The 26,899-nt window shown below is 37.7% G+C and overlaps 1 protein-coding gene across 2 annotated transcripts in view; it reads left to right on the top strand.

The window, feature by feature from the left end:
- DPP4 (dipeptidyl peptidase 4) overlaps positions 1-26,899 on the top strand; it is a 79,880-nt gene that overhangs the window by 723 nt on the left and 52,258 nt on the right. For both annotated transcript variants that reach the window (XM_027734191.2, XM_027734190.2), the window contains exons 3-19: positions 7,761-7,859; positions 8,411-8,505; positions 8,629-8,703; positions 10,625-10,677; positions 10,779-10,851; positions 12,007-12,127; positions 12,565-12,725; positions 14,630-14,733; positions 18,139-18,268; positions 18,409-18,453; positions 21,419-21,523; positions 21,628-21,695; positions 21,892-21,945; positions 22,394-22,518; positions 23,477-23,524; positions 24,020-24,118; positions 26,092-26,161. In XM_027734191.2, coding sequence (XP_027589992.2) covers positions 7,761-7,859; positions 8,411-8,505; positions 8,629-8,703; positions 10,625-10,677; positions 10,779-10,851; positions 12,007-12,127; positions 12,565-12,725; positions 14,630-14,733; positions 18,139-18,268; positions 18,409-18,453; positions 21,419-21,523; positions 21,628-21,695; positions 21,892-21,945; positions 22,394-22,518; positions 23,477-23,524; positions 24,020-24,118; positions 26,092-26,161 — 1,525 coding nt within the window. The remainder of the gene's footprint in view (positions 1-7,760; positions 7,860-8,410; positions 8,506-8,628; positions 8,704-10,624; positions 10,678-10,778; positions 10,852-12,006; positions 12,128-12,564; positions 12,726-14,629; positions 14,734-18,138; positions 18,269-18,408; positions 18,454-21,418; positions 21,524-21,627; positions 21,696-21,891; positions 21,946-22,393; positions 22,519-23,476; positions 23,525-24,019; positions 24,119-26,091; positions 26,162-26,899) is intronic.

Raw genomic sequence — 26,899 nt, 5'->3', positions numbered from 1 at the left:
CTGATCAGTTTGTACTTTTCAGGTTGCCCATGTGGCTCTGGATGTTAATATGAAACAGCATTAAATCCTCATTAAGCAATGCCTTGCTTCCAGCTGGTAGGACAGAGCTGCACCTTATTCTCATTTTGTGTTCTTACGATTAACAGCTGAGCAGTTGCGATATGTAGAATCAGCACTGCAAACTCTAAGGAAGTGTTTTCTAGACTAGACCTTTGGTGGTCCACCAAAGGTGCACCCCAAGATGCGTGAAGATGCGTGTGCTGATCTTGACAGTGTGTTCAGAAATGAACACAGCAATTTTTTATGTGCACAGAAAGTTCTGGTGGGTTTGTTGTATGTCATTTAAAGAGATGAAGCTTGTGTCACTAGTGCCCAATAGTCACTAGTACACAATATAGCATAACTTAAATGAAACTGTTTTGCAGTTCAGCTCTATCAATATCTCAGTCATTAAAAACTAGATTTTCAAAGTCCAGATATCTGAATTACATACCTTCTGGGCTAAAACTTTCATCAGTGGATGCTGACTCCCTTTTCTGTTATTTTTGGGCAGCTTTTTGCCACTTATCTCAAAAAAGCAGGTTTTTGAAATGACAGAAAATGCTCTGAATTTCACAAGTTGGGAAGAGCAAGAGAAAGGGTCTTGATAACTTATCAGATGGATATGTGCAGGCATAACACCTAGTGAAAGAATTCAGTATGCAGGCCTGAACTCTGCTGAAGAGATGGTGCTTGTCTATCTTGATGCCAATTCTATGTCTTACTGTGAGTCAGATGGGTTTTCTTCCTTCTAGCATAGGAATTCTTCTGCTGTAGAAGTGGCTGCAATTCAGGACCAGTCACTCAGTTGTATAGTAAATTCATTTTACTTCAAAGAAACACTTCTGTTGTATGATATACAGAATACCACCATGCTGTCAGCCTTGGCTTACATCGTTTTGGTTGTAGGAAAACGAGGCAGTCTTTTTACTGTTGGCTCAAATTAAGACATAGGAAATTGCCTAGCATGCCCCAGTAGTTCACTAAGTCTCTCTGGATAAAGTATGGATTGAGATGGAGTGGTCCCAGTTCAAAAACTTGAATTCCTGTCTCTTCCCAAATCAGGCCAGCAGTAACATCTGAATAACAACTGTGACCATTGTAATTCAGGAACTGCAGGGTGCTTTTGAATTTTTAACTGTGCTAAACAGATGTTTTCTGTTAGCTGAGGATGTATAGTTGGTGTTCTTATAAAGTAGTAATTTATAGGTTAGAGCACTTCATGACTGACAGTTTGATTATATGGTTTTTATTAACAACCATAAGGGCATGTAAGGTAGCTGAGGATGCCTCCTGGGCCTTACAGCCTGAGTACGAAATGAAAATGGCAAAATTACATTTGGGATGAGCAGCCCACATGACTGTGACTATGTGGGATCAAAGTCTGCTCTGATAAAAGTCTTTATAATTGCAATTAAGTCTTTATTTCATCCCAATTGTTCAAGCATTGTGCAGGGAGTGAAAATGATTATTGATACAAACAGATAATTTTGAGTTTGGCTTTCTTACATTTGGTGTGCAACTGTTTTCCCTTCCACACTTCTCAATGTACTTCCCTGTCATAAGCTTAGTAGTCATGCAGCACATAATTAGTTTGATAAATGGGCTCCAGTGCTGTGAAAGGTTGTGCAATTTTGCCACTCCAGAGGAGTTCTGGCTTGTTGCCTGGCCTGTAGGCCTGGTAAGTAGAACTTCTGTTTCTTCTCTTGCAGCTGTTTAGCATGGAGAAATACTTCAGACTTAAATTTGCAAAAAGTCTCCCTAATTTTGGGTGCAGCCCTTCACTATTTACCTGGAGGGTCTTCCCAGCCAGAACTCTGCACACACTGTTTCCACTGCCTATTTTGACACCTTATTTTATATTTAAAACCACATGTGACTACTTTCATCAAACGGTTTAATCTCAAAATAGCCTCGGGGGTTGTATTTGAAGTCCGTTGACTAAAGCATTGTTATGCTTTGAGGTGCTATCCAACAGGTGACTATGGTAACAAGTGGTTACCTTTAAAGTATGAGTTTTTTCTAAAAAAATTTTGGTCTGTCCATGATGCACTTACCCATTTACTTTACTTACTTTCCATGTAAAAGACTGATTGAAACATCCCTAGTCCATGTACCCTTTATCTCTAACCACAGTTCTTGTTCTTCTGGCCAGCTGGGCAGGAAGTCCAGAAGCAGGAGTATGAGTAGCAAATGCTGAGAGCAGGAAGGAGACAGTGCAGTATCATTCTGCTACCATGAGAAGTCATAAGTGGCCTTAGAATGAAGTGTCCTGTACAGCTGGTACAGCTTCCTTCACTCACAGGTCTAATTCTCTAAGGGTGAGATATTCACTAAATGAGAAGATCATCACTGTCATGATACTGGTGATACTGTTTCTGCATCTGTGGTCTTCTAATAGAAATGTGCCTAGAAGAGGCTGGAAAGTGCAGTTAATGACCTTAAGGTATCTGAGAGTTCTTTGTGAGTCTGAAAAGATAGGGAATGGAAATGTTTTCCTGCTATACGTCCTTGACTTCTGTCACTGTCATTTAACTCACTTATCTACCCTAATTCAAATGTTGAGTAATATCACACTAAAAAAAATTATCAGCAGTGGATTGCTATTTACAGAACTCTTCTGCGATTTTTATTTCCTTGCTTTGCATGAGATGAGGTAACTTTGAGAGGGATTCCAGAGCTATTGATTACAAAGTTAATGATTACATCCCTCTGGGATAGTCTCTGCAGCCCCGCAGAGTGGCTCTTGGATGAACTGCCCCAGGTGCTCACTCATTGGTTGTGGTCTCTCCTGAATGTCCTGTATCAGCTCCTGGGTAAAATTCTGAATGAAGTGAACCTTTGGCCTGACACAGCAAAGCAGTTTTTACATACTTTTTTTCTGGAAATGTACTTCAGTGCTCTAATCGTCACGTATCTCAGGCAGTAACTTGAGTGTACATGAGGGGGAAGAGTTAGAGCACTTTTTTACACATGTTGGAATACAAATGAGGGGGAATAGGAAGGTTTGGAAAAACTAACCTGAAATGTCTCTTACTTTTCTAACCACTGAATCAATTGGGTTTCTCTTGCATCTCTCCTGCTGCTCCTAAATTACATTCTTAGACAGCAGATTATTCTCACTCTTGTTCTGCTGTCACTTTAAAATTGAGATAATCATTCACCTTTTCTGGTTTTTAGCATCTCTCTATCCCTGTCTCATTATTGCTCAACATCATGCTTGTACTTGTCTTTCTCTTTTTGTGTTTTTTTCCAGTCTCTCTCTTGGTAGTGGTGAACATGCAGTAAAGCTTCTATTATTCCTGCTTTATATAGTTTTCCATCACTTTAAAGTTGGTTGCATGATTTCATACACCTTTTTTTTATTATTATTACATATGGAAATTATTAAAATGCACCTTGACACCCGGGAATAAACAATACATATACCAAAAGTAATTTGTCAACATCTGTAGGTTTTGGTATGGTGATTATCATACCATAACCCTTACACAATAGTTAACTTCTTGTTTACTTTATAGATGTCCTGGTTGTGGCTGGGAATCAGGTAATTTTCTTCCTAGTAGTTGGCACAGAGCTCTGTTTTGGATTCAGTGTGAGAATAATGTTGATAACACACTGATGTTTTGGTTGTTGCTAAGTAGTGCTTACTCTAAGTCATGGACTTTTCAGTTTCCCAGACTTTGCCATTGAGCAGGTGCACAAGGAGCTGGGAGGGAGCATGGCCAGGACACCTGACCCGATCTGGCCAACGGGATATTTCATAGCATGGAATGTCATGGTCATATAAATGGGGGGGAATTGGCTGTGAGATGCCGATCACTGCCCAGGGACAGGCCCTGGGCATTGGTCAGTGGGTGGTGAGCAATTGTATTGTGCATCACTTGTCTTTCTTGGGTTCTTTTTCTTCCTCTCTCTCCTTTTCATTACAAATATTATTACTATTATTAGCAATATTATATTTAACTTTAGTTCAATCATTAAACTATTCTTATGTCAACATATGAGTTTTATCTTTTTCTGACTCTCCTTCCTATCCCCACTGAGGGTGGGGAGGAGAGAGAGGAAGAAAGCAAGTGGCTGAGTAGTACTTAGTTGCCAGCCGAGGTTAAACAATGTCAATACTTTACACCTGCAGAAAGGGTGACGTATTAATAAAAAATTCCAAAATGGAAACAAAATTGTTTAACAGCCTCATATGAGTACTACTTACATAAAAGGTTAAGAACCTTCTTCCCAGAAGGACTTACTTATATTTTTGCTGTTGTGACAGGGTTATTATGATGTTATTATTTCCAGTATATCACTATGACAGTAGAAATATGTATGTACTGCCAGGAGTGAGAATAGGATAGAGATGAATCACAGAATCATTAAGATTGGAAAAGACCTCCAAGATCAGCAGGTCTAACCTTTGACCGAACACCACTTTATCAACTAAACCATAGCACATCCAGTCATTTCTTGAACACTTGCAGGGATGGTGATTCCACCACTTGCCTGGGCCCTTTCCAGTGCTTAACCACCCTTACAGTGAAGAAATTCTTCCTTATGTCCAGCCTGAACCTCCCTGGTGCAGCTTGAATCCATTTCCTCTTGCCTGGCCTGGGAGAAGAGGCTGACCCCCACCTGGCTACAGCCTCCTTTCAGATAGTTGTGGAGAGGGATAAAGTCACCCCTGAGCCTCCTCTTCTCCGGGCTAAACAACCCCAGCTCCCTGAGTCACTCCTTATAGGACGTGCTCCACACCCTTCACCAGCTTCATTGACCTTCTCTGGTCACACTTCAGCACCTCCATGTCTGTCTTGAATTGAGGGACCCAGAACTGGACACAGGACTTGAGGTGTGGCCTCACTAGTGCCAAGTACAGGGGGACAATCACTTCCCTAGTACTGCTGGCCACATTTCTGATACAAGCCAGGATGCCAGTGGACGACTTTTTCTGCTGGGCAGCTTTCCAGCCAATCTTCCCCCAGCCTATAGCGCTTCATGGGGTTGCTGTAACCCAAGTGCAGGACCCAGCACTTACTAAACCTCAGACAACTGGCCTTTCGCCATTGATCCAGCTTGTCCAGACTCCTTTGCAGAACCTTCCTACCCTCCAGCAGACCAACACTCCTGCCCAGCTTGGTGTTGTCTGCGAACTTACTGAGGGTGCACTCAATCCCTTCATCCAAATCAGCAATAAAGATATAAAACAGAACTAACCCCAGTACTGAGCATTGGAAGCTAGTAATTTAGAAAATTTGGAATTTAGAAAAATAAGTCTGGATCTGGAATAGTCAAAAAAACAAAAATAGCAAGAACATTTAGTCCTCACAGCCTCTCTGAGGAACCCAAGAGTGAAAGAAGCGGTTTTGCTAAAGTATGAACATACATTGATCTGTATCCAATCTTCAAAGCCAATAAAATGCTCTTGAATGTCAACAATTACTTTATTTTGTCAAAAAACCCTGTTTGACCCTTCTTTTCAAATGGAATCTGAACAAGGAGAACCAAAATGCAGAATTCAATGTATGCTGAGTCTCTTTGGTTGGTGGCATAATGTGGATAAGTATGAATATAATGGTAATGGCCTATCTTGTAAATTAAAATACTTCAACTAGAACTTCTACGACTACCCCCTTACAGCTTGGCGTACATTTTCATATTCAGATACTACGTGGAAGGTGTTGACAGAAAATGAAATTTTAATTTTATACACAGCCAACAAATCTTAATAGTGGCCTGATTTTTTAGTAATGAGACCTTAGCAAAATATGTATGTCACCAGGGGGAAAAACATTCATCAGTTTGGAAAAATCCCTAAACCTGTTCATCAGCCACCTGTCTTAAATTGCTTCTCCTTTTCCAAGAGAGAGTTTTGTTGCTTTCTGAAGCCGCTCTGATTGAAAAGTACACTTTCTCAATTAGGAAGGAGAGAAGTCATATTCCCAACTAGACAACTCTGTGTGAATATCAAATGCACGCTTGTTCATAATCCATCAAATTATATATTCAGTTAATATTGAATAATTAACCTGAGAAATTAATATTCTTAGAGACACTTCAAGAGCAGTAAGTCTAGCCTAATTTTTTAGAACAGTCAAGTTTCAAATGGCATTGAGCAAGCATTTTTTTTAACCTTTGCTGAGCATTTTAAACTAAAAATCACTGTTATGTCTCTTGATTTTTATTGCAGCACTGGTTGTACAGTCTGTGCTGTATATATACAATTTGCTTATTGCTTGGAAATAAGAGTAAAGCTGTAATAGCTAATATAAATATCTTCCTGCTGTGTTCCATTTGACACATGTATTTAACCTGCAGAAAGATACCCTGGAAAAATTATTGTGAGGTGTTTTCCTGTGTGTGTCCCCAAGGGCTTTGCACTCTTTTTCTTCTTCACTATAATGAAAGAAGAGGCAGTTCTTAGGGATGTGTTAAGTATCTTGGTTGATTGGTCACCACATCTGTACTTGAGTGTTTTTATCAGTTGCTTTTATTCTAGTCTTTTGATTTAGCCAGTTGAAATAAAAATTGCTTCCCTTCTGGAATGTGTAGGTTTGTATGAGGGAGGTTTTAGGTTTCCATTAAAAGAAAAAAAAAAAGGTAGAGAGGAAGCAGGGAGAGAATTGCACACCTGAATTTAAAAACTGTAGTCTTTGTTTTCATAGGAAAAAGATCACAAAGACTCACAGACCGAGTTGTTGTTATTATTGCTGTTACTTTTCATATTTTGGAAAGAGCAGCATGTGTGTTGCAGCCAATAAGAAATATTTTTCTTAGAGGTTGACTGCAATGGGCTGAAGCCGATGACCAAACTCATTAGCTTAACTACGTTCAAAGTTTCACTTGGTCTTCTCAGAGTAACCCAGTTACTTGGCTTTAATTTTCCAGTCAAAATTGTAACATGGCAATAAATATTAAGATATCTTGATGAAAAACACATCAAGAGAGGAATAAATATTTAACCAGTTATTTCATCATAAGCTTATTAGAAACTGCTTGTGATTTTTTTTTTTTTTTAATTAGACCTTCCCTGAAAATTTTATTGCTTCTCAGATTTTTTTTTTGAGACATTTCTGAAATTTGAGTTTAATCATAAGCAGATAATTCACAACTGAAGGGTTCAGGAACAGGAACAGCAGTATTACAGAATATGTGATCAAGTACAGCAGCCACTTTCTTTTTAGGGCATCTCTCAAGGTCTGTACATTTACTCACATGGATGTCACATTTCAGTCATATGGACAACCTTGCCTGTCCACCACTGTTTGAGAGTACATGATGAGCATGTACATCTCTGTTTTGTGTGATCCACCCCACAGTTGATGTCTGATGCAAATATTAGCAGGTGGGGCTCTGCAGCAAACCTCCCAGAGTGAGCATAGGGAGAAAGACACTAAGATCGCTTCTTTTCAGTTTTTGAAAGTACAAGTACAGTACAAGTATGTGTTTGCTGAAATAAGATGGCTAGAGGTCTTTCATTCATCTTTGTCACTGTCAAAAAAGTATTTTCATTTCCATGAGTTTGTTGAGTGATTTTATTGACACTTTGATGCTTGCTGAATTTATCTTGCAGTAATGTTTTATTGCCTTCCTACTGCTAGTACTTTAGAGGTGTTTAGCTTAAACACTTTAATAACCAGCAACAAAAACCCACTCGGTAGTCAGGTTAAGAAGCTGGGGTGGAACAATTTGCAGCAACATCAAAATCTCTCTTCTGTCTCTTTTTTCAGAAAGTCCCTCTAAGCCTGATTCACGAAAAACGTACACTCTACAGAATTACTTGAACAATGACTATTCATACAAACTATATGATCTACAGTGGATTTCAGGTAATTAATTTATAGATACAACTTAAATGTCAAGAAAATGTACTACCTTCAGTAAACACATATCTTCATGCTGAGGTGACCACTGTATCCTGAAAAAAAGTTAAACTATTTAATAGTACCATTATAGAACAGTGCGTAGCTCAAAGAGTTGATATTTCCCCCCCTTAGATACATGCTTACCTTCATGGCAAGCTATATCCTCCTACTGCTGAAAGTGCATACTTTTGTGCTTTTTGGTAGAAGCATGTTTTCCTCTGAAGCGTGTCAGCTTTCTCTGCATTGGGCTGCCAGGGAACAGGAGGACACAGGCCACTTTTCCTTTCGAATATGCCTAGTGCCCCAAGGGAAAGAGATGCTAGAAAGTGGATGCTGTGAGGACTACATTTTGTGAACATTCTTGTGCTATAAGCATCCTTTCATTACTGGACTGGGAAACACAACATTGACCAGATTTTTGAATTTTATTTCCTGCTTATAAACATAAGGGGAAAAGAGAAGTAAATGATAAACATTTTACTTATTTTTTATGAGCATCTCTCTTGTTCTTCTAGGAAATCAGTATCTCCATGTAACAAATAATGGGAACATCCTACTTATCAGTGCTGACAATGGAACATCATCAGTAATCTTGGCGAATACAACATTAGTATGTTAACTTATATGTAATATATGCAGACATTGAGAAAGGTATTGAGTTTACTATTTAGTTCTGCACATTTCTTTGGAAACAGTGCTTAATGTGTTCCTTTTCCCCTTCCTTTGTTGACAGGATAAGTACAAGGCAAGCACAGCTATATTGTCTCCTGACCAAAAGTTTGCTCTTCTGCGGTACAGCTATAGAAAGGTACAAGTGCACTTTACATCTGAGGATGAAACTGGGAAATAAAGGTTTGAGAACAACTGAGAGGCTGCGAGAATGTGAGGGAAATGCAGGAGGAGGGATGAATGAGATGGATATATGTAGGGGAACAGTCAAGTTGAGCAGGCAGGAGGAGGAGAAGAGACTGGTATTATCTGTGGGCTTGTCAGAAGAGACATGACTGCCTGAGAAAAGCATCTGGATAAAAAGTGGATGGACAGTTATCGCAAGAAGAGCGAGGCTGGATGGTTCATCTGGGAAGACAATCTAGAAGAGTAGATAGGCATGGCTGTTCAAGGAGTTGTGTGGGTAAGGAGAAGTGATGAGTAGATATGCTGGTACATCTGCTTGTACGTGTATGCTATATATATATATATGTGGTTGTTACATTGTGGTGGTAGGATGCAAGAGTTGAGAACTGAGGTGACTGAAAAGCAGCATGTGCTTACAAGAGAAGGCTTGTGCTTGGAGTGGACTTGTGTGTCCTTGTTCCCTGCTGTCAGCAAGCACATGAAAAGCCTCCAGCGAAATGCTTCACACTGGCTTGGTGTCGAACTGTGCAAGAAAGGTCAACCTACATTTATGCCAGGTGGCATGAAAACCTGGCTCTGTGTGCCAATTGAGGAGCCTGATGGAGGCAATAATTTGCTGTACAGTTTGTGCACTGAGAAACCGGTAACTTTGTGCTTCTTTCCTTTTTTTTTTTTTCTAGAAAGCTGCCCTGTTTTGTTTGTAAAAAGCTCAGTGCTGACTTCTGCAGTGTACAGATACTTGAGCACTGTGTCATTGAGCTCTGTCTACATGTTCTGGCCTGGCAGTCCAAGAATGGCTCTTGCACTGTGCCAGGCACAGTCCATGCACTCAGTCGTCACTTTTTCAGTTTTAGCTTCCTTGCTGCATTACCTTAGCCAGTTACCTTTCATCTTTCTGAATTGTTCAGAATTATTTAACTTTTCACTGCATCTTTAGTGGCCACAAAATACCTAATATTTTTCCAGCCACCCTACACATCATGTCTACTCATAATTTATTATAAGTAATTGCATTTTATTTGTTGCATTCATAAGAGTTAATTTTATTTTAATGCTGAAGCAAGATCTTTTAACCTTTACATAATAGTGTGATTGAAAGTTCTGTATTAATCTTTATTGCAAAGAAACAGAGTAACAAAATGAATCATGTGGATGTAGACACTTGTTATGTAATAGCCATCTGGTTATGTAGTACTAAGTTGTTGTTTTATATCTTAATACAAATATTCACGAACCATCATAGAAGATAGCATTATCGTAACATGTCAACACTGTGGGCTAAATCAAACCTCTCCAGCCAACATGAACATGTTTAAATGTCTGCATTATCATCATCGTCTTTCTCTCTCTAAGTGCCCACAGGGGGATACAGACTTCAAGAGGCAGATTTCTGAGAGAAGAGGGTTATTTCTGTGACAGTATGAATGGGAATAGGTCACCCTGTACTGGAGGAACTGCTACAGACATACTGTGGGACTTGTGAGAACTACTATAAGATGCCAAGTTCAATAATACGACATGAAAAATGAGACAGAAAACAGTAAGCAAGCCAGTAAGGCACAAGGAGGAGAATTTACTCTGCATAGTGATGATAGTCTGCCGTGTAGCTACAAGGATTTCTGAAAATCTGCATCATCTCTGGTGTCTGTATATCTGTCCTTAATCAATCAGTGGCCTCTGTCATAGTGAAGACCTCAGAGGGGTGGCAATGCTTTAGTCTTTTCTTAAACCTTGTAGAGATCTGTTACCCTCGTATGTTCATTGTATTCTGTCTTAAGAAAAAGCATGAGGAGAGTTTCAGAGGTAATTCAAACTGCAAGAGAGTGAATCCTGGTAAAATTTAGTTTCTTAATATTAAAATAATTCTTTTACAGTTGTGGAGGTATTCCTTTACAGCTTCATATCACATCTATGATTTCAGTAGCAGGTCAGTAATCTTTTCACGTGAGATGTGGTTTTAAGATTCTTTTGCAATGACATGTCATTTCACTGATTTCTCTTGGCTGCATTTTGGTTTTGTTTTTCCAGCTCTATTCTAGATGATGGACTACTACCTAATGATACACAATATCTATCCTGGTCACCTGTTGGTCACAAACTGGTTAGTAAAGATAAGTGACACTTTAATATAAACAGTCATTTTCGTACACGTGATGTGGAAACTCACATTGTCTGTACTCTTGAGGTTTCAGGACTTTCCTACTGCTCGATAAAGTAGCTGAACTTGTTTCAAAATTGACTACTGTTGCTGGAAAGACTCCAAAATCCCTCTGTGTGTTTTCTTTTGTTCTTTAATGAAAATACATTCCTGAAAGCAAGCAGCGGCCCCCAGTAGTCATGTAATGCACAAATGCACAGGAACTTCATGTTATTACAGTTGCAGACAGGAGCTCATCCCTTTCAAAGGCAGCAGCATTACAAATGTCTATTTAATCATCACTGTGATTTTTATCTCCTAATTATACAATAATCAATGAAGTTTTACTTGATGAATGCATGTAATGAGATTAGAGGATCAAAATCCTCTTTTACTCTTTCCCACTGTCCTTTTCTTTCTCCCCTCCAATCCTCAATGGTGAAAGCCACTGCATTTGCAAGGCTTGTGTATTCCCTGTGGTGAGCATTGGATCTGACTGTCACAGGAGAATGTGGTGCCTGTTTATTCTCATTGCTTGTAGTATATGAATTATAGAGACCAACCACAGAAGCACAGGAAGTCAAAAAGAGCTTTCTGCATCTTGTAGCGAAGCTCTGGAATAAAACTCTGTTGTTCAGTTATTGGAGAGAAAAATCAGGGGTTATTAAAGAGGCGGGCAGGTGCCAAAACCTAGAGGAGTTCTGAGTGCTGCTGCAGAAATATACTGTCTTTGCAGATCTATTGGTAGTGCTGAGACCCCAGTCAATGTTTTACCAAAGCAATGATAGTTTTGTTTGAAAGACAAATTAGTGAAAAACAACTCCTGGCAAAGGAAAATAGGCTTGTATATTGGCAGAAAATGAATACCAAGGTTTTCAGAACTTGTTACAGTAGTCATGTCACTTAACATAGTTGACTTGTTTTTTGCAAAAAAACAAGGTTAAGTTGCTACACCTGGTTTGTATTTGTAATTCAAAGTTTGTTAAGTATCAATGATTGGGGAAATGCAACTTTTAAAAATAGTTTCTGTCATCTGTTGTGAATTTCCCAGTAGATAAAGTAAAGAAAGGAAGCAGGCTTTATAATAATAGTAATTGTCATCATGATGATGTTTTGCAGGCATATGTTTGGAAAAATAATGTTTATGTAAAAGCTTCACCAACATCAGCAGCTGTGCCAGTCACTCAAAATGGAGAAGAAAATAAAATTTTCAATGGAATACCAGATTGGGTTTATGAAGGTAATTATGTCAAGCAAGTCTTACTTTATATTATCATATAAACCTTTGGTTTATTGTAGTTATTATTATTGTCTTATTTCTTATACCACTGAAAAGTTCAAATTAATCAGAATTTCTGTTTTAAAAGAAACATGCATCCTTACCTGAGCTTAATACCTGGCTAGTGTGAGGATCAAAGAACGGAAATGAGTTTGCCTAACTTGCAGTGCATCACTGGAAATTTTACTATGTGAATTAACTTCATATGATAGATTATAAATATTGGTCTATTTGGTCTATTATAAATATTGGTCTAATTTCATAACCCCAACACTTTACAGTTTGGTTTCTGAATTTCAATTTAAAAAAAGATATCCTATTAAAAACTTAAGAGAACAGCACCTAGGATAGAAGAGCCAATATGAATTATAACTTAAATGCATTTCTGTTTCTTTCAGAGGAAATGTTTGGCACCAATTCTGCTCTGTGGTGGTCTCCAAATGGCAATTTTTTGGCATATGCAGCCTTTGATGATACAGAAGTTCCTGTTATAGAGTATTCCTTTTATTCTGACGACACCTTGCAGTATCCAAAGACCATCAGAATCCCATATCCCAAGGTCAGTGTTATTTATTAAACATGTTTGTTCTACAGTTTCATTAAGAGAGTAGTCTCATTTAATCAGTTCCTGCTAATGAAAATATTGTCTGTCTCTCCTCAACAGCTTGCTGTGATTACTCTTTATGAAGTCAACAGCATCTGGCAATGTTAAAGTATTTTATTATCTCCAGGGTAAATAAAAAGGAAAAAAGAAGTATGATTTAAGGTTTTGTTGTTTTACCATAAAACTTGGAGGTAGCGAGTAGATGTTGGGAAAGAAAAGCTCCCAGGGAGTTGAAGTTGGTACAAAGCATTTAGCAGATGTACATTATGTTAGGGTTGTGTGTGGTATTGATAATGAAATCTTCTTCAACTAAGGTAGCATTTTCAGTTGTTGGATGCTTCCTGTAAAGGGAGGAAGAGGAGGAATCTGCTGAAGGAGTTTCTTTGCCCACACCTAAAGGTCTTCCAGTTTTAGCTGTGAGAGTGAAGCCTTTAGTGTAAGCAGCTCCTTCTCCTTCCCCCCTCCTCTCCACATGACTTTATGCCCACTGCTCTTGCACAGTTGGCACTGGACTGAATGGGGTGAGAGTCAAAATGCTCTAACAGGTTCTTTCATATACTCCACATGTGAAGGGTTTCATGTTTAATACAAGACTTACCTGTGTGAAGTTATTTGACATATATGGGATTTGGATTTATCAGAGCAATGCACTTAAGACACAAAACAAGTACAAATTACACTTAGAGAACAGCAGTTGCACTACAATGCTGGGTCTCAATACAAACATGTTCTCATAGCTGATCTCCGTTATATGCTTGCCATCACAGTGCTGGGCATCCCTGTTGCTGGGAAGGAATAGATGGGTTGAAACCATCTCAAGCCCATCACTTTCTTTAGTTTTTCTGTTCATCACTGAGGTTTTATACTCTGTGTTGGCTTAAGGCACCAGTATATACCCCCCTCTCCCTCCCACCCCAATCCATGATGGTCTGGCCATCTTGGAAAGATATTTCCACTCTCGATTAGCTGGAGCAGAACAGCTGATAGAGCTGGCTGATCACTCAACTGTTATGGCTGTTTGTCTGGTGAAAAAGCTGCCCTCTTCATGCCAAGCTCAGCTTCCTCTGCAGCAGCCATGGTCAGTCACTCCAAAGGTTCTGGAGCACATGGCCTTTGCCTGTCCCCTTGCAGCCTTCCCCAGAGGGGTCACTGACACTCCCCATGAGTAGCTGGGCTCACTGACAGCTGCAGGTGCTCTGTCCTGAGCGTGGTGCATAAGAAGAGACGTAGGTGTAGAATGAAGTGCCAATTTAAATTACACATTCTATTACAAACCCATTTTGTTTGGAATATTGCTGACTTTTGGAGGTGGATCAAGTACAGCTACCTAACTGTTATGATGGCGAGTTAACTTCTAGAGAAGCAGCCCTTACTGACAGAGTTATGTTGCTCCCAGTAGCACTACATTAAAAATAGTGGAGTACGTGCTGCAGTCACAGATTTTATTGTGATATAGGTAGCTGTGATGTACCTTGTTAATGTAAGGTGCTTCTTCCATGGAGAAGCACTTTACTGTGTGTTAGCAATGCATTTGACTCACTGTTAGGTACTGTGTATGGCATGAAAGAGGAGATATGGTCAAATACTGCTTTGGGTACAGCAGGCCCAATGTAGTTATGAATGTATGTAAATGTAGTAGTCTTTCTTATCTAGGAATGCATAAGTAACACTTTTGTGTAAAGAAAAGGATAACTTATGCATCAGTCTTAAAAACTGCATTTAGGAACTTGTCTTTTCACATGTTTGAAGTCAGCTGGTTTTACCCTTCTTTCTGTAGTAACTTATTCATCTATAATTTGAAACACTTAATTCACCAAGAATATTCTCTCCTCAGAAGTACAATTAAAAATTTTTTTTAGGCAGGAGCTACAAATCCAACTGTGCGATTCTTTATTGTGGATACCGAGTCATTAACAAATTCCATCCCTGTTGAAATTACTCCACCTACAGAAATAAAATCAGGGTAAGAAATTTTGATTAAATATTTGACTGGGGTTTTTGTGGTGGGAGAGGAGGAGCTTTTATATGTGACCTCCCTATATTCAGTGTATGTGGCAGCTTTTCCCTGTCATGCAGCTCTGGTAGCAACAAGATTTACCAGAGAAAATCTGCACAGAGATTATCCTCCTAGTGATTATATATAGATGGCATATTCCATGTATGTTATATTCAGAATGTGACAAGTTCTTGGCTCGTCACATTCAGTGGAGTCTAACTATGGTGAAGTCATTTCACAGTACAACTTTAATATGAGCAAGTTTTGGTATAATCAAATTATAATATATGTATTCCAATTCACTGGGGGGAAAAAAGAAACCAAAACAAAACCTTAATGGTAAGTGAAGATTTGATTTCATTGGAAGCAAACTCCTTGCTAAGGCAAGGTATCTTGGTTGTCTTCAGATTTATACTTAAGATGTTTGTTTTCTTTGGAAACATGGTGAAAATCAGCACCTCTCACAGTAAATGGAAAATTGTATTTCTCAAAATGCCACTGGAAATGCACAACATGATATAAATGTATTTTGTAAAGAGCAGAGCAGCTACATCAATTTAAAGTGCATGCACAGAGAATTTAATATCCCAGATCTCGGGTTTTGTTTTTTCTTTTTAACAGTATTGTGAAAATTGTTTAGAGGTTTGCACTTACAAACATGATGGGTATGAAAGTACAGGTTATACTGATAAACCAGAAAAAAACAAAGGAGGTCTGTTAGCTTTGCATAAAATGTGCATTTTGTACATGGTGGCCAAAAAGCTATAACTGGAATATCAGTGCTCTCCCGTTTCAGTCGTCACCACAGTCTAACTAACATCTATGTGTTAACCAAGATATGCGAATTTTTATGAATATGTTGTTCTTTATCCTTCCGTTACAGTAGCACTGCAATAGCTGGATGTTACATAGCTGTCATGCACCGTTTTTCTCCAGAATTTCAATGTCTCAGAATTAAAAGCCTGTTATGTTTAGCTTAATGCTGATTAAGATCTCTGTTGTTTTAGAGTTATGTTTTACCTTTTGTTAACACCTTATGAAAGGTGATGTGGGGACAATAACCATCAGCTACCTTACAGCCTCGTACTCATCTGGCTAACACAGGCATGAGTTACATGGAGTTAATCCATTTTGAAATGAATGTAGCACTCTGCAAATCAGGATTAATACAAAGATAAATCAAGTCTTGAATGATGAGTGCAAGGATCAAAACTTACTCTTCCTCCCAGTGGCTGTTCCAAATAATGGTCAAGTTTCACCATATGTGTCCTGCAAAAGTTGAGGTGGCCAGAATGAGTCTTGGGGAATTTTGCAAGAACAAAGATACATGAGTAGGAAAAGGCAAGCGATGTGCAATGTTGCTGTTGGGTAGTTTTGCTTCTGGAAGCACAAAGTAATGGATATTTACATGGTGTTTATATTTATACCACTGTATGACAGGAAAGGTTAATTTCGGTGGTGGAAAATTCTGTTTGTACTTCCACAGAGCTAAATTCTGAACAAAACTATATTTGAACTGGTGGTGTACCTCACCCCACCTTCCTGGTAGGGGATATTGAGGGGCAGTGCCCCTGCAAGTGGTTGCCTGTTACAGCGTTATCCAGAGCTTGTATGAGCAGCAGTTGTACCTCCACATTTGTAGTGCTCTTCTGTTTCAGAGGAAGAGTTTTATTTGTCAAGAAAAACTGCCAAAATCTGGAATGGCAGTGCTTTGCCATATGATGGTAGATGAAACCTGACATTTTTTGCATGAATGACCAGCACGAAATCCATAAAGTGTTTAAACACCATTTTTGGCATCATGGGTACAGGGGGCTCCTGTTAGCCAACAGGAGGATGAAGGGAATGGATGCTTTTTGTCTGAAATGATCTGTCCTAAAATCAGCTGACTTCTGAGTAGAGAGTGTTTGCAGAGTATCTCTCTCAGCAGCAAATGAGGAAGGGCAGTGCAAAACTACTGTACTCTACGCTTGAATTAATTGCAGCTTAGTTAACATTTTGTGGGTTGTTGAATACTGAAGGTGCATTCCCACTCTCAATAATAACAGTAAGCTATTTATTACATTATAATAATAGCTTGATTATTAATTGATTTTTTGTTTATTAATTCTTTTTTCCTTGTAATGTCCATCTTGTCTGATGAATGATTTATAGTCACCAGAACTGTTAATTTCTCTGACTTTGAAGCAACGAAAACTGTGCGACTAATTTCCCTTATACAAAACAAGGGAAACCACTATTATAGGTACATAAAGAATGGCAGTTTCTTTTTTCTTTTTTTTTCCAAACAAGCTCCTGCAGAGAGCCAGTGGCAGTAGCAATTAAATGACCTACTGACTTCCCAGTCAAACGTAAATGCAAAAATAGATTTTATCCAAACAGGATTTTGAAACTGCAAGCCAGAAATAAATCTGAAAGTTGTCAGTAACCAGTTGGCATATATTTTTAATCAATCCACACTAATTGTAGTGTTTCGCCCCCCAAACCGCAGTGATCACGAAGATACTCTTATCACAAAACTTCCCACACATTTTTGTTAACTAACTTCGGGGAAAAAGGGAACATGAACTTGGAACTAAGTCAAATGTGCAAATTCCGGTTAAAAATATATACTTGCCTTGGAGGGGAGGTTTGTTTTATTTTAGTTCATAAGGCTTCTAGGAGATAGGAGAGATCTAAAATAAGAAAAGACAGTACATCTAACAAATAGTAATGGTAAACAAAACCACTAAATTTTATGTGGTACCTTTTAAAAATTAATATACAGGAATATCCATGAAGGTGATTTTTTTTTCAGATACTCCAGTTCTTCATGTCAACAGGTTGGTATTCTGAAGATTAAAGTAAAATATTCAAATAGTAATAACTGGTTTGGGTATGATCTCTCCCTCCATTTTAACTAATGGAAATAACTACTAAATTGAACAAAAATATGTATAATTCAGAAAATGCTTACAAGTAACCAACTTCATGCAGCTAAGGGTAAAATTTTGAAATCTAAGGCACATACAACTTAACATTCAGAAGGATTTCCTATAGATGCACCCAGTACATTTATGGAGTAGCTATTATTTTATGCATTAGAGAACAGTGATCTGGCTGTTAGAATTTAATTGCAGTCTTTCTGGAAGTCGGTTTGTACAAACCATCTAATTCTTTATTGTATCTCTGAAAATAACCAAGGCATCTACTAGCAGAAAAAACAATTGACAAAAAAATGGCTCAATTAGGTTTGCATAATTGTTTGTTGTTGAAGAGTAGATTGAAATGAAAATAGCCAGATGAGTGTCATTCAGTGAATTTCTGAATGCTATCGTATGGTATGCAATTACAGAGAGGATTTTAAATATCTAATGCTGTTGCTGTTTTCAGAGACCATTATTTGAGTTCTGTAACATGGGTGACAGATGAAAGGATTTGTCTGCAGTGGCTCAGAAGAATTCAGAATTTTTCAGTCCTCACAGTCTGTGACTTTGAAAATGCTAATTGGTCATGTCCACAGGTAAGAAAAATTAGGTGGAAGAGTTCCAATGACAAATGAAACTGGAAAGAAGTAGAGTATATCTGTATGTTTATCTTTGTAGAAATAAAGCCTGATGTAAAATAAGCGTAATTGTAATGGGATTGTTTGTTTTTTCTTAGGGAAAACAACTTACGGAAGAAAGTACAACTGGCTGGATTGGCAGAGTGAGTGTTCAATTTCTAAAACTGCTACATGCTAAATAACTTTGATAATTAAGAAAAATTCATAGGAGCCTCTTGCATTTTGCAGTGCCTCTTTTGTGCAGGTCCAGTTCTCTCACTTGCTGCATTCTACATGTACAGGAAAAAATGTTCTCAAATGGAGCTGCTGTGCCATCCTGCCCCCTGAGTTTAAGCTTTTTTTGGGGGGGAGTATGGGGTTCTGAACTCTCAGGTTGGGCTGACAGTGCAGCACGGGCTGGAGCTGTAACCATGTCCTCTTTGACCTGTGCATCATGTTGACAGGACAAGGGGTAATGCTTTAAATTGAAAGACAGTAGGTTTAGATTAGATATTAGAAAGAAATTTTTTACTGTGATGGTGGTGAGGCACTGGAACAGGTTGTCCAGAGAAGCTGTGGATGCCCCATCCCTGGAAGCATTTAAGGCCAAGTTGGATGGGGCTCTGAGCAACCTGGTCTAGTGGAAGGTGTCCCTGCCCATGGCAGGGGGGTTGGAACTAGATGAACTTTAAGGTCCCTTCCAATCCAAACCATTCTATGATTCTATGATTACATGTTCAGCTTGCCAAAAAGCATAGCACCCTTTCCAGACTCTTTTTGACTTCTGACCTGCTGCTTTGATAGCAGTAGGTAGGGGGGGAAGTGCAGGAGCTAGGATTCAGAATTCCCTTTGTTCTGGGGGAGTTGCCAGCTATGCTGGTTTAGCTGCTTTCCAGTCTTCCTGCCACCTCCAGAAAGATCTACAGAATAAAATGTATAAAGAAGCATATCCTAACCTTTGAATCATATTAGAAGAAAGGCATAGAGGACAAAAGTAATTTTTTAGTGTTTTAGGTTGCTACAAACTATTCCAGGTTCTCATTGGGGTTACTTATTTATTTATTTCTCCCCCACACGAAATAGCCATTGAAGAGAAGTGGGGACAAGATGTATATAACTGACCAGATTAAAAATTTCATATGCTTCTGCCAAACCAGTTACTGCTGTCTGGATGATGCTTTCCAAGCTGCTTCTCAGTCCTTTTGTACATGGTAGAGAGTAGGCACCTAATGAACTACACAGAAGATCTGGGGGAAGTGAAGCAGAGATGCAAAAGTTCAGACTTGGAGGGAGAAATGAGTTTCAGAGTTTTTGATGAGAACACAGAGTACACTCCACTCCCGCATTTTCCACACACTGATTATGCTTTAGTCACTAATTCACTTTTGAAGTCAAAAATGAGAGTTTAAAGAAATGCAAAGAGGGAGGCAACAGCAGGGATGAAATCATCCGCAGTATGAAGATGAGAGATCAACCCACCTGCTGTCAAATTTGATATGGAAAGGAAGGCCTTAACGCTGACACATTTTGCTTCTCTGCAGCAAAGGCTTCACAATTAGACAATGTGATGATCAAGCTGCAGACTTTGTAAACAGTTGTGCAAAATGAGAGGGCAAAATGCAAGTCTGTGCCATCAAACTAGGTTGTTGGTTTTTTGTTTCTTTTAAAGAGACAACCCACTTCTTAGGAGCTGTTGGAAGAGAGGATAATCTCACTGTATGATTCCTGGATTTGAGAAGGGAGTGGAGAGTAGGGAGAATTGAAGAGGGGATAGGCAAGGTATATTTATTCCTTTCTTTTCTTTTTACCTATTTAGGGATGATAAAATGATACTTGACTGATAAGGAATATTTTTGTACATATGTGAGATGTATATTTACACATACATAAGTATATACAGATTTAAGTAAATTATATATATGTGTAAAATATAGACATAGTACTCTCTTTTGTAATGGTTTTTGGTTTTGGTGTTTGTTTTTTTTTTTGATAGAGATGAAATTACATTTAATCTAAGAATGCTCAGAAAAGCCTGTGTAACTGTAAAAGGCTTCCAGGTCATCAGCTAACTTAGAGCTTGCCAGTTGAGTTGAAGGAAAGTCACACTTTGAAAAAGCAAGACTATTATAAGGGAAAGGCTAGCAAAATATTCAACAGGTTACTCTTTGCAAAAATATTGCTTGGGAAAAAGGAGAGGTTATTTGCAGCACATGGGTTAGGAAGATTTAATTTCTGTCATTGCTTACTGAATGACCAAAGGCAAGTCACTTCAGCTTTCTGTTTCACTTTCCATTTCAAAATGGGTATAACTTCTCAGAGGCAACTGCGTTGTGTCAGTTGTGTCATTTAACTCATTGAAAATCTGATTTTAACATTTTGATCCTTTGGACATTTATCACAGAAGTATCTTTTATTTCACTCAGCTCAGTTTCATTCCTCTCTTTCTACCATGTGTAGCACATTCAAATGGCAGTCAATAGAAGAATTAATTTCTGTCACTCTCAATTGATAAATGGATAGTTCCTTCATGAAAATATCATTCCAATTTTAGTTCCATGTCATTCTGTAATCACCTACTTACTAGCAAAATTTCCTCTCGGAAAGCAGCTTGCGTTTGGGTTTTTTTCAAGAGAGCAGGACATTTTTTACTGTTAAGCTAAAAAACCAAATTGAGTTCAAAGAATTTGTTCACAAACACATTTTAAAATGTAAAATTCGTGAGAAACATGTATTTGCAAAGTTCACATTTTTATAGGTTACAGCTGCACTGGACAGAATAAAACAGTGACTTTGAAAGTAGATACACATATTGTTTCCTAAAATGGTAAAAAAATAAGAACACCTGAAGTACTTCAGATTCAAGGGAGGGGATACAGATCACTACCAGGGCCAATACTCAGGAAATTCTGCTGCTTAAGGAGCAAGATAATATTTTAAGTGTGCTTACTTTTAGGGTGATGGCTACGGGTTCTACCTACTAAGTCAGTAGGCAAAAATTTTTGCAGTACATTCAGTGATGCATTGTTTAAAGTATTGAGACTCACGGTTAGAGATATCAAAACCTACATTTATTGTTTTGGATCTAGAGTTTTGTTTTTTGCTTTAATAGACATCTCTCTTATGTTCAAGTTTCAGCCATCTGTCCCTTACTTTGCACCCGACAATGCTACCTACTACAAAGTCCTCAGCAACACAGCAGGTTACGAGCACATCTATTACATAAATGGCTCGCAGGTGAGTAATAATGTGTAGGACAGTCAGTGCTGGCTTGTGGTTCTCCTGGTGAACAAGAAGCTTCATGTTTTACTTTTTACTTTGCCTTCCCCCCCCCATTTCAGGATCCAGTACCTATTACTTCAGGGAAGTGGGAAGTAATCAGCATAGAAGCTGTAACAAATGACTTTTTGTAAGTATTTGTAAATAAGCTACTAATTCCTGTCATAAGGGCTGGTAACAAGGGTCTAAGCAAGCAGGGATGGAGAACAGGGAGAAGGTGTCATTTAACTCATTAAAAATCTGATTTAAACATGTAAGGTAAAACCTTTAAATGTTGTAAGGTACTGTAAATATTTTACCAAAACCAGTATGTTTTGCTTTTATAGATACTACATTAGTAATGAAAATGGTGGAAAACCAGGAGGAAGAAATCTCTATAAGTAAGAAATTTTTTCTGCACTGTGGTAAAACAGTTGTTAATGAAAAAAAAATAAGAAAAAGCATTGAAAACTTAAAGATTGTGAAGTTCAATCTAAGGTGGGATCCTCTATAGGATATTTAATGAAAATCGGTGTAAGACCATAAACTGCAAAAATAATGAAAATATTTTTCTGTAAATTTAGTTAATAAAGGGAAACTGTGAGAAGAAACAACCAATCCTCAAGCAACAAAGCCCCAAAGAAAACCTCTCATGCTTTTTTTACTATGATTATAATTTCAATATTAATTGAACTCAAAAGTTTAAAGTCTGTTTTCTCTAATCTTTAAATCAGTTAATCACTTCTGAATTTAAACGTTTCATTCGGCTATCTTATTTAAAAAGCATATATTTGTTTAGCATAGCTTAAAAAAAAGTAATCTCTGAAATGAAGCTCAACTACTTTGCAGAGTGCTCTTGGAAAGCAGTCCAAGTTCTTCTAAATGTGTTAGCTGTGATCTGAATCAAGAAAGATGCCAGTATTATTCTGTGTCCTTCAGCAAAGACGCACAGTATTATCAGCTAAATTGTCTTGGTGAGTATATCCGGAATTAATTGACATAAACATGACTCACAGATTAGTTGGGTGGGGAAGTTCACTTCATCAGGATCTTGATATGTACTGCTTAACAATGATATGTGTTGATAACACTGGATAAATTCATTGGCAGTGGAAAAACATACTGCCTCCTAGGCTCAAAAGCACCTTGACAAAAATTACTAGGATAAAACTTATTAGTTCTGTCTGTCAGTGGACCTGAAAGAGCTGCAAAACACTCCTGTCCAGTGCACATCTCTTCAAGAGCTGCATGTGGAGCTCTGCCTGCAGAAGGAATTTGGAGGCTCTGAAAGCATGACAAGCAGGAGGCTGGGTAAAGAGCAGTGCTCCATGTGTGGAAATAAAATTAAGATAGATAGTGCTGGTCAAAAAAAAAAAATCCAAGTAATGTAATCAAGGTAAGCAGTGGGACTGTAGTCTGTCTCTGACCTGTAAGTGCTTGTGCTAGGTAGTACAAGGGATAAATTAATCAAAGGGCAAGAAAAATGAAATCTTCCCTTAAATGTCTTTAAATTGAAATATATGCTGTTTTCTAAGATGCCAAGATCTTCCTTATCTATGGGCTAGAAGGACAGACAGCAGAGAGGGAATTGTTCTGTCAGGTTGTAAAAATGGGTGAAGACTACTGCTGTGGTCTTGGTGACAAGGCTTACTGATTGCCCAACCGTGGTCCACAACCTATGCATAGGCTTTGCTAAAGAGTGGAATTTCAGTTCTTCAGTACCTCGCAATAATGTGGTTCATCTGCAGACAGTATGAATATTTTGTGGGATCCTGTGGCTTGAATTTGGGCCCTACTGAGTTAAAATCCAGCTTGAGCAGGCTGGAGGGAAATGAGTTCTGAGCTTTTATGATTCACCTGTCTCCAATTACTTTATGAGAGTTGTGTTTCAAGACAGCATGAAAACATGAAGGTTTTGTGCCCAATTAACAGGTCCTGGCCTGCCCATATCTACTCTGCACAGAAGCAGTGATGATCAAGGTATGGAATTGTCTTTAAATCTAATTTGTGTTGAGCCAGAAAATTGCACTGTAAATTTATTTTAATTTTGTTGTCATTGCTTAGTATAGTAATAAAAATGTCAATTATAAAGGGTAAATTTAATTTCAAATAATTACCAGAAGAATAAATTATATAGCTTGGCATACCTTTATTCATAGTTTATTTAATATTATTTTACACTGTGCTAGAAAACAGTGAGTAATGTATGACTTATTTACTGGATAACTGCATTTAGATTAAAAACAGAGAAAAGAGCTTTCTGGTTCCTAAATAACTGAAGGAAAACTATATTGTAAATATTGTAAACATTGAATCTGAGAGGAAAAACAAAAACTGCAATGTAGGTTGCTGTCATCTCAGATTGAATACTTAGTGGTTCATAATTAAAGAGCTTATTTAGAGCTTATTATAATTAAAGAGATTATTTGAAAATAATGTATTTAATCTTTGAATCTTACTTACTCTTTTATTTAGTCCTCAGATACTTGAAAAATAACACTGAACTGGAAAATGCATTGAAAGATATTCAGATGCCTTCAAAAAAATTTGGCTCCCTTAGTGTAGGTGGATACAGTAAGTTTAAAAACATCTTTTACCTTTCTATCCCTTTTTCACCAAGTGCTTCAAGGTCTTCTGCTGAAGAGCATGACAGAACAGATGGGTGTAGTGGGGATTATTGCAGTTATTCAGCACTTAGAGGCAAGATGATTTTTTTTTTGAAATCCCAAAATATTCTTATCTAAAATGTGCTTTTTCTATAGTGTGATATCTTGATGTTTTTGCAATGAAATGGCTTAGCTCCTTTTTTTTTTCCTTTATAATAAACTGAAAAACAGAAGTCTCTAAGACCACATTATATAAAAAAACAAATAAGAGAAATGAGGGTGGGGCACAAAGGTCATAAGCATCATTGAATTTAAATTACATTATAAAGTCAAGTAGGTCTTAATTTACAGGTGCAAGTTACTTTGGTTTGGGTTAGCAGGTTGGGAAAGTGGAGAAGTTCAGTTACTGTGAAAAAAGCAGGCACAATTTAAATGGAAAAGCTTGAAAAAAGCTATAAGCATCATTTCAACATCACCTTTGGTTTTGTGCGAGGGAACATTCGGATTGAACAGCCACATTCTTAAAAGCACACTCATGCTCCAAGACTACATAAACCTCAATACAGACTATAACAAAATGCTAGAATATTAACTGTTAATGCTTTGTGAGTGGTGCTCCTTAGAATTTGGGTAGAGAGAGATTCTTGGTGTGGTCATAGGCTGAGCAACATCAGATAGACCAGCAGTGGAAGGCCTGGTACCTGTCTAAACTGTTCTTGCTCCAGCCTTTGCTACTAGCTTTTCTCTTCATGACAAACTTCCTCTTGATAAAATGGATGATATTCTTAATAAAATTATATTTTACAAACCATATTGGGTTTGGTCAGTCATTGCTAACTGTTCCTTTTGATACCTCCCTTCTTTCACTGTTACCTTATTTATATAATAACTCTCTTTATCTTTGTGTTTTCTGTCTTTTATTTCTGTCACATTTTTACTAGGGCTAAAGATGAAATCTTCCAGGCAAGATGGAGATTTAAAGATGTTCTTCGTGCTATCAGTTGTATATTCACTTTTTTTATTCCTCTTTGTTCTTACTACTTCATGTCTTCAGGGTAAAAGCTTTTGGGTAAGGGGAAACTATTTTTAATGTCACAAGTAGGAGAAATAAATCCATTTATGTAGTCCCACTTCAAGTTTCAAGTCTGCTTACAAATCCCTTTATGTAATTAAAGAAGAAATCCACTCCTGTGACTACAGAGTACACAAAAAAATTAAAATTAGTATTTTAATGTGTTCAGTTTAGATTGGTACTGTTTCAGTGTTCTGATGCTTTGCATATTCATATCTGGGCAAATTTCTTGAAGACTCGCACTCTGACTATTACTGCAGTGTAGTCCATCAGCATTTGCTTTGTGGTTCCTTTGCAGCACCAGTTCTTTTAAAATTCATGAGTGAACAATTGAGCCATTCGGTTTGCAAAACTTAAATGGTGCGCATTTAAAATATTCAGCTAACTCTCAGCCAACTTGGGTGGAAGGAATAACATGGATGGAACCGGAATAAGTGTTGCTTCAGAAATAATAGATACTTGGCTATGTTTCTGAGATGCTTTACAAACTGTCACACAAAGTCTATCTGGCAGGTTCAAAATATTTAGAATTGCTTTCTATTGCTGAGAGAGAAACTTTATTTTTGAGCCTGTGATAGATTTACCACTGTAGAGACATAAAAAGTTTTACATGTAAGCTTAGAATAATGTTACAAAACAGCATGTTGAGTCCTCAAATTTTATTGCTTTCTGCTATCTTAACTGTACAAGATTAAAAAAAAAAAAATAGACTAGCTAGGAACTTTTACCTGTATATATTAGGACAGTTTCAGATGAAACTGCTTTTTAATTTTTAGGGGACGGCTCAAATGTGCTCTCGTATGAATTGCAGTGCATGTCAAATTATTTCACTGGAGAACTGACCTAAGTAAAACTCTTTTCCCTTTTAGACCTGTGGTATGAAATGTTACTGCCTCCCCATTTCGATTCATCAAAGAAGTACCCTCTGCTCCTTGAGGTGTAAGTTTTCAATTACATGGCAATGTTGTGTTAATAATCACTTTCATCTACTTCAAATGTGCTTAATAAGATCAGGAAACACAAAACTGGCATCTTTTCTAATTACTTCTTGAAGTAGTTTTAAGACAGAATGAAAAATTGAGGTATATCCTAATCCATGGTGGATTCTTGTACCGTAAGATGATGTAATGCCTAATGAGCACTACTCTGTCAGTGGCACTGAGGCAAATACATTCTATATCTAATTTAAAAGCCAGGATGTTAGTGTTAGCTTACCTCCTCCTCTGCTCTTGAAGATTATTAGAAATAATCTTCAGTGAAGTGACATTCCAGAACGAAACCTTGAATAAGCCTTGTATCCTAAAGCTGAAGTAGTTTGTGATGTTGCATTTTCTCTGTGACATTTGACTGTCAACTAGTGTTGACAAATGTCATCCTGTGGTCAGGATTGCATTTGCTGCTGTTTTTTCATAATTTCAAGACCATGAGCACGTGGTGTTTGGTCTGTTCTTCCTCAGGCACTTCTCTTCAGGCTGGTATATTTTCTTCTAAATGGAAATTATTGAATTTTAGCTATTCATTGAAATAGAAATGTTAAACTTTTCCTCTTTTTACAGAAAGCTGACTCTCTAAGGAAACTAACTGTTATTTCTTAGATACATCTTTATATAATGTAATTTGGTAGTACCGTAATACTTTTTGATATGCCTGTTGAACATTTTTAATGAGCAGCCAATG

The sequence above is a fragment of the Pipra filicauda genome, unplaced genomic scaffold (assembly GCF_003945595.2).
Source record: "Pipra filicauda isolate LSUMZ 115617 unplaced genomic scaffold, ASM394559v2 scaffold253_size2546935_pilon, whole genome shotgun sequence".
Taxonomy (NCBI): Eukaryota; Metazoa; Chordata; class Aves; order Passeriformes; family Pipridae; genus Pipra; species Pipra filicauda.
The sequence above is the reverse complement of the archived record's forward strand: the minus strand, read 5'-3'. Positions and strand labels throughout refer to the sequence as shown.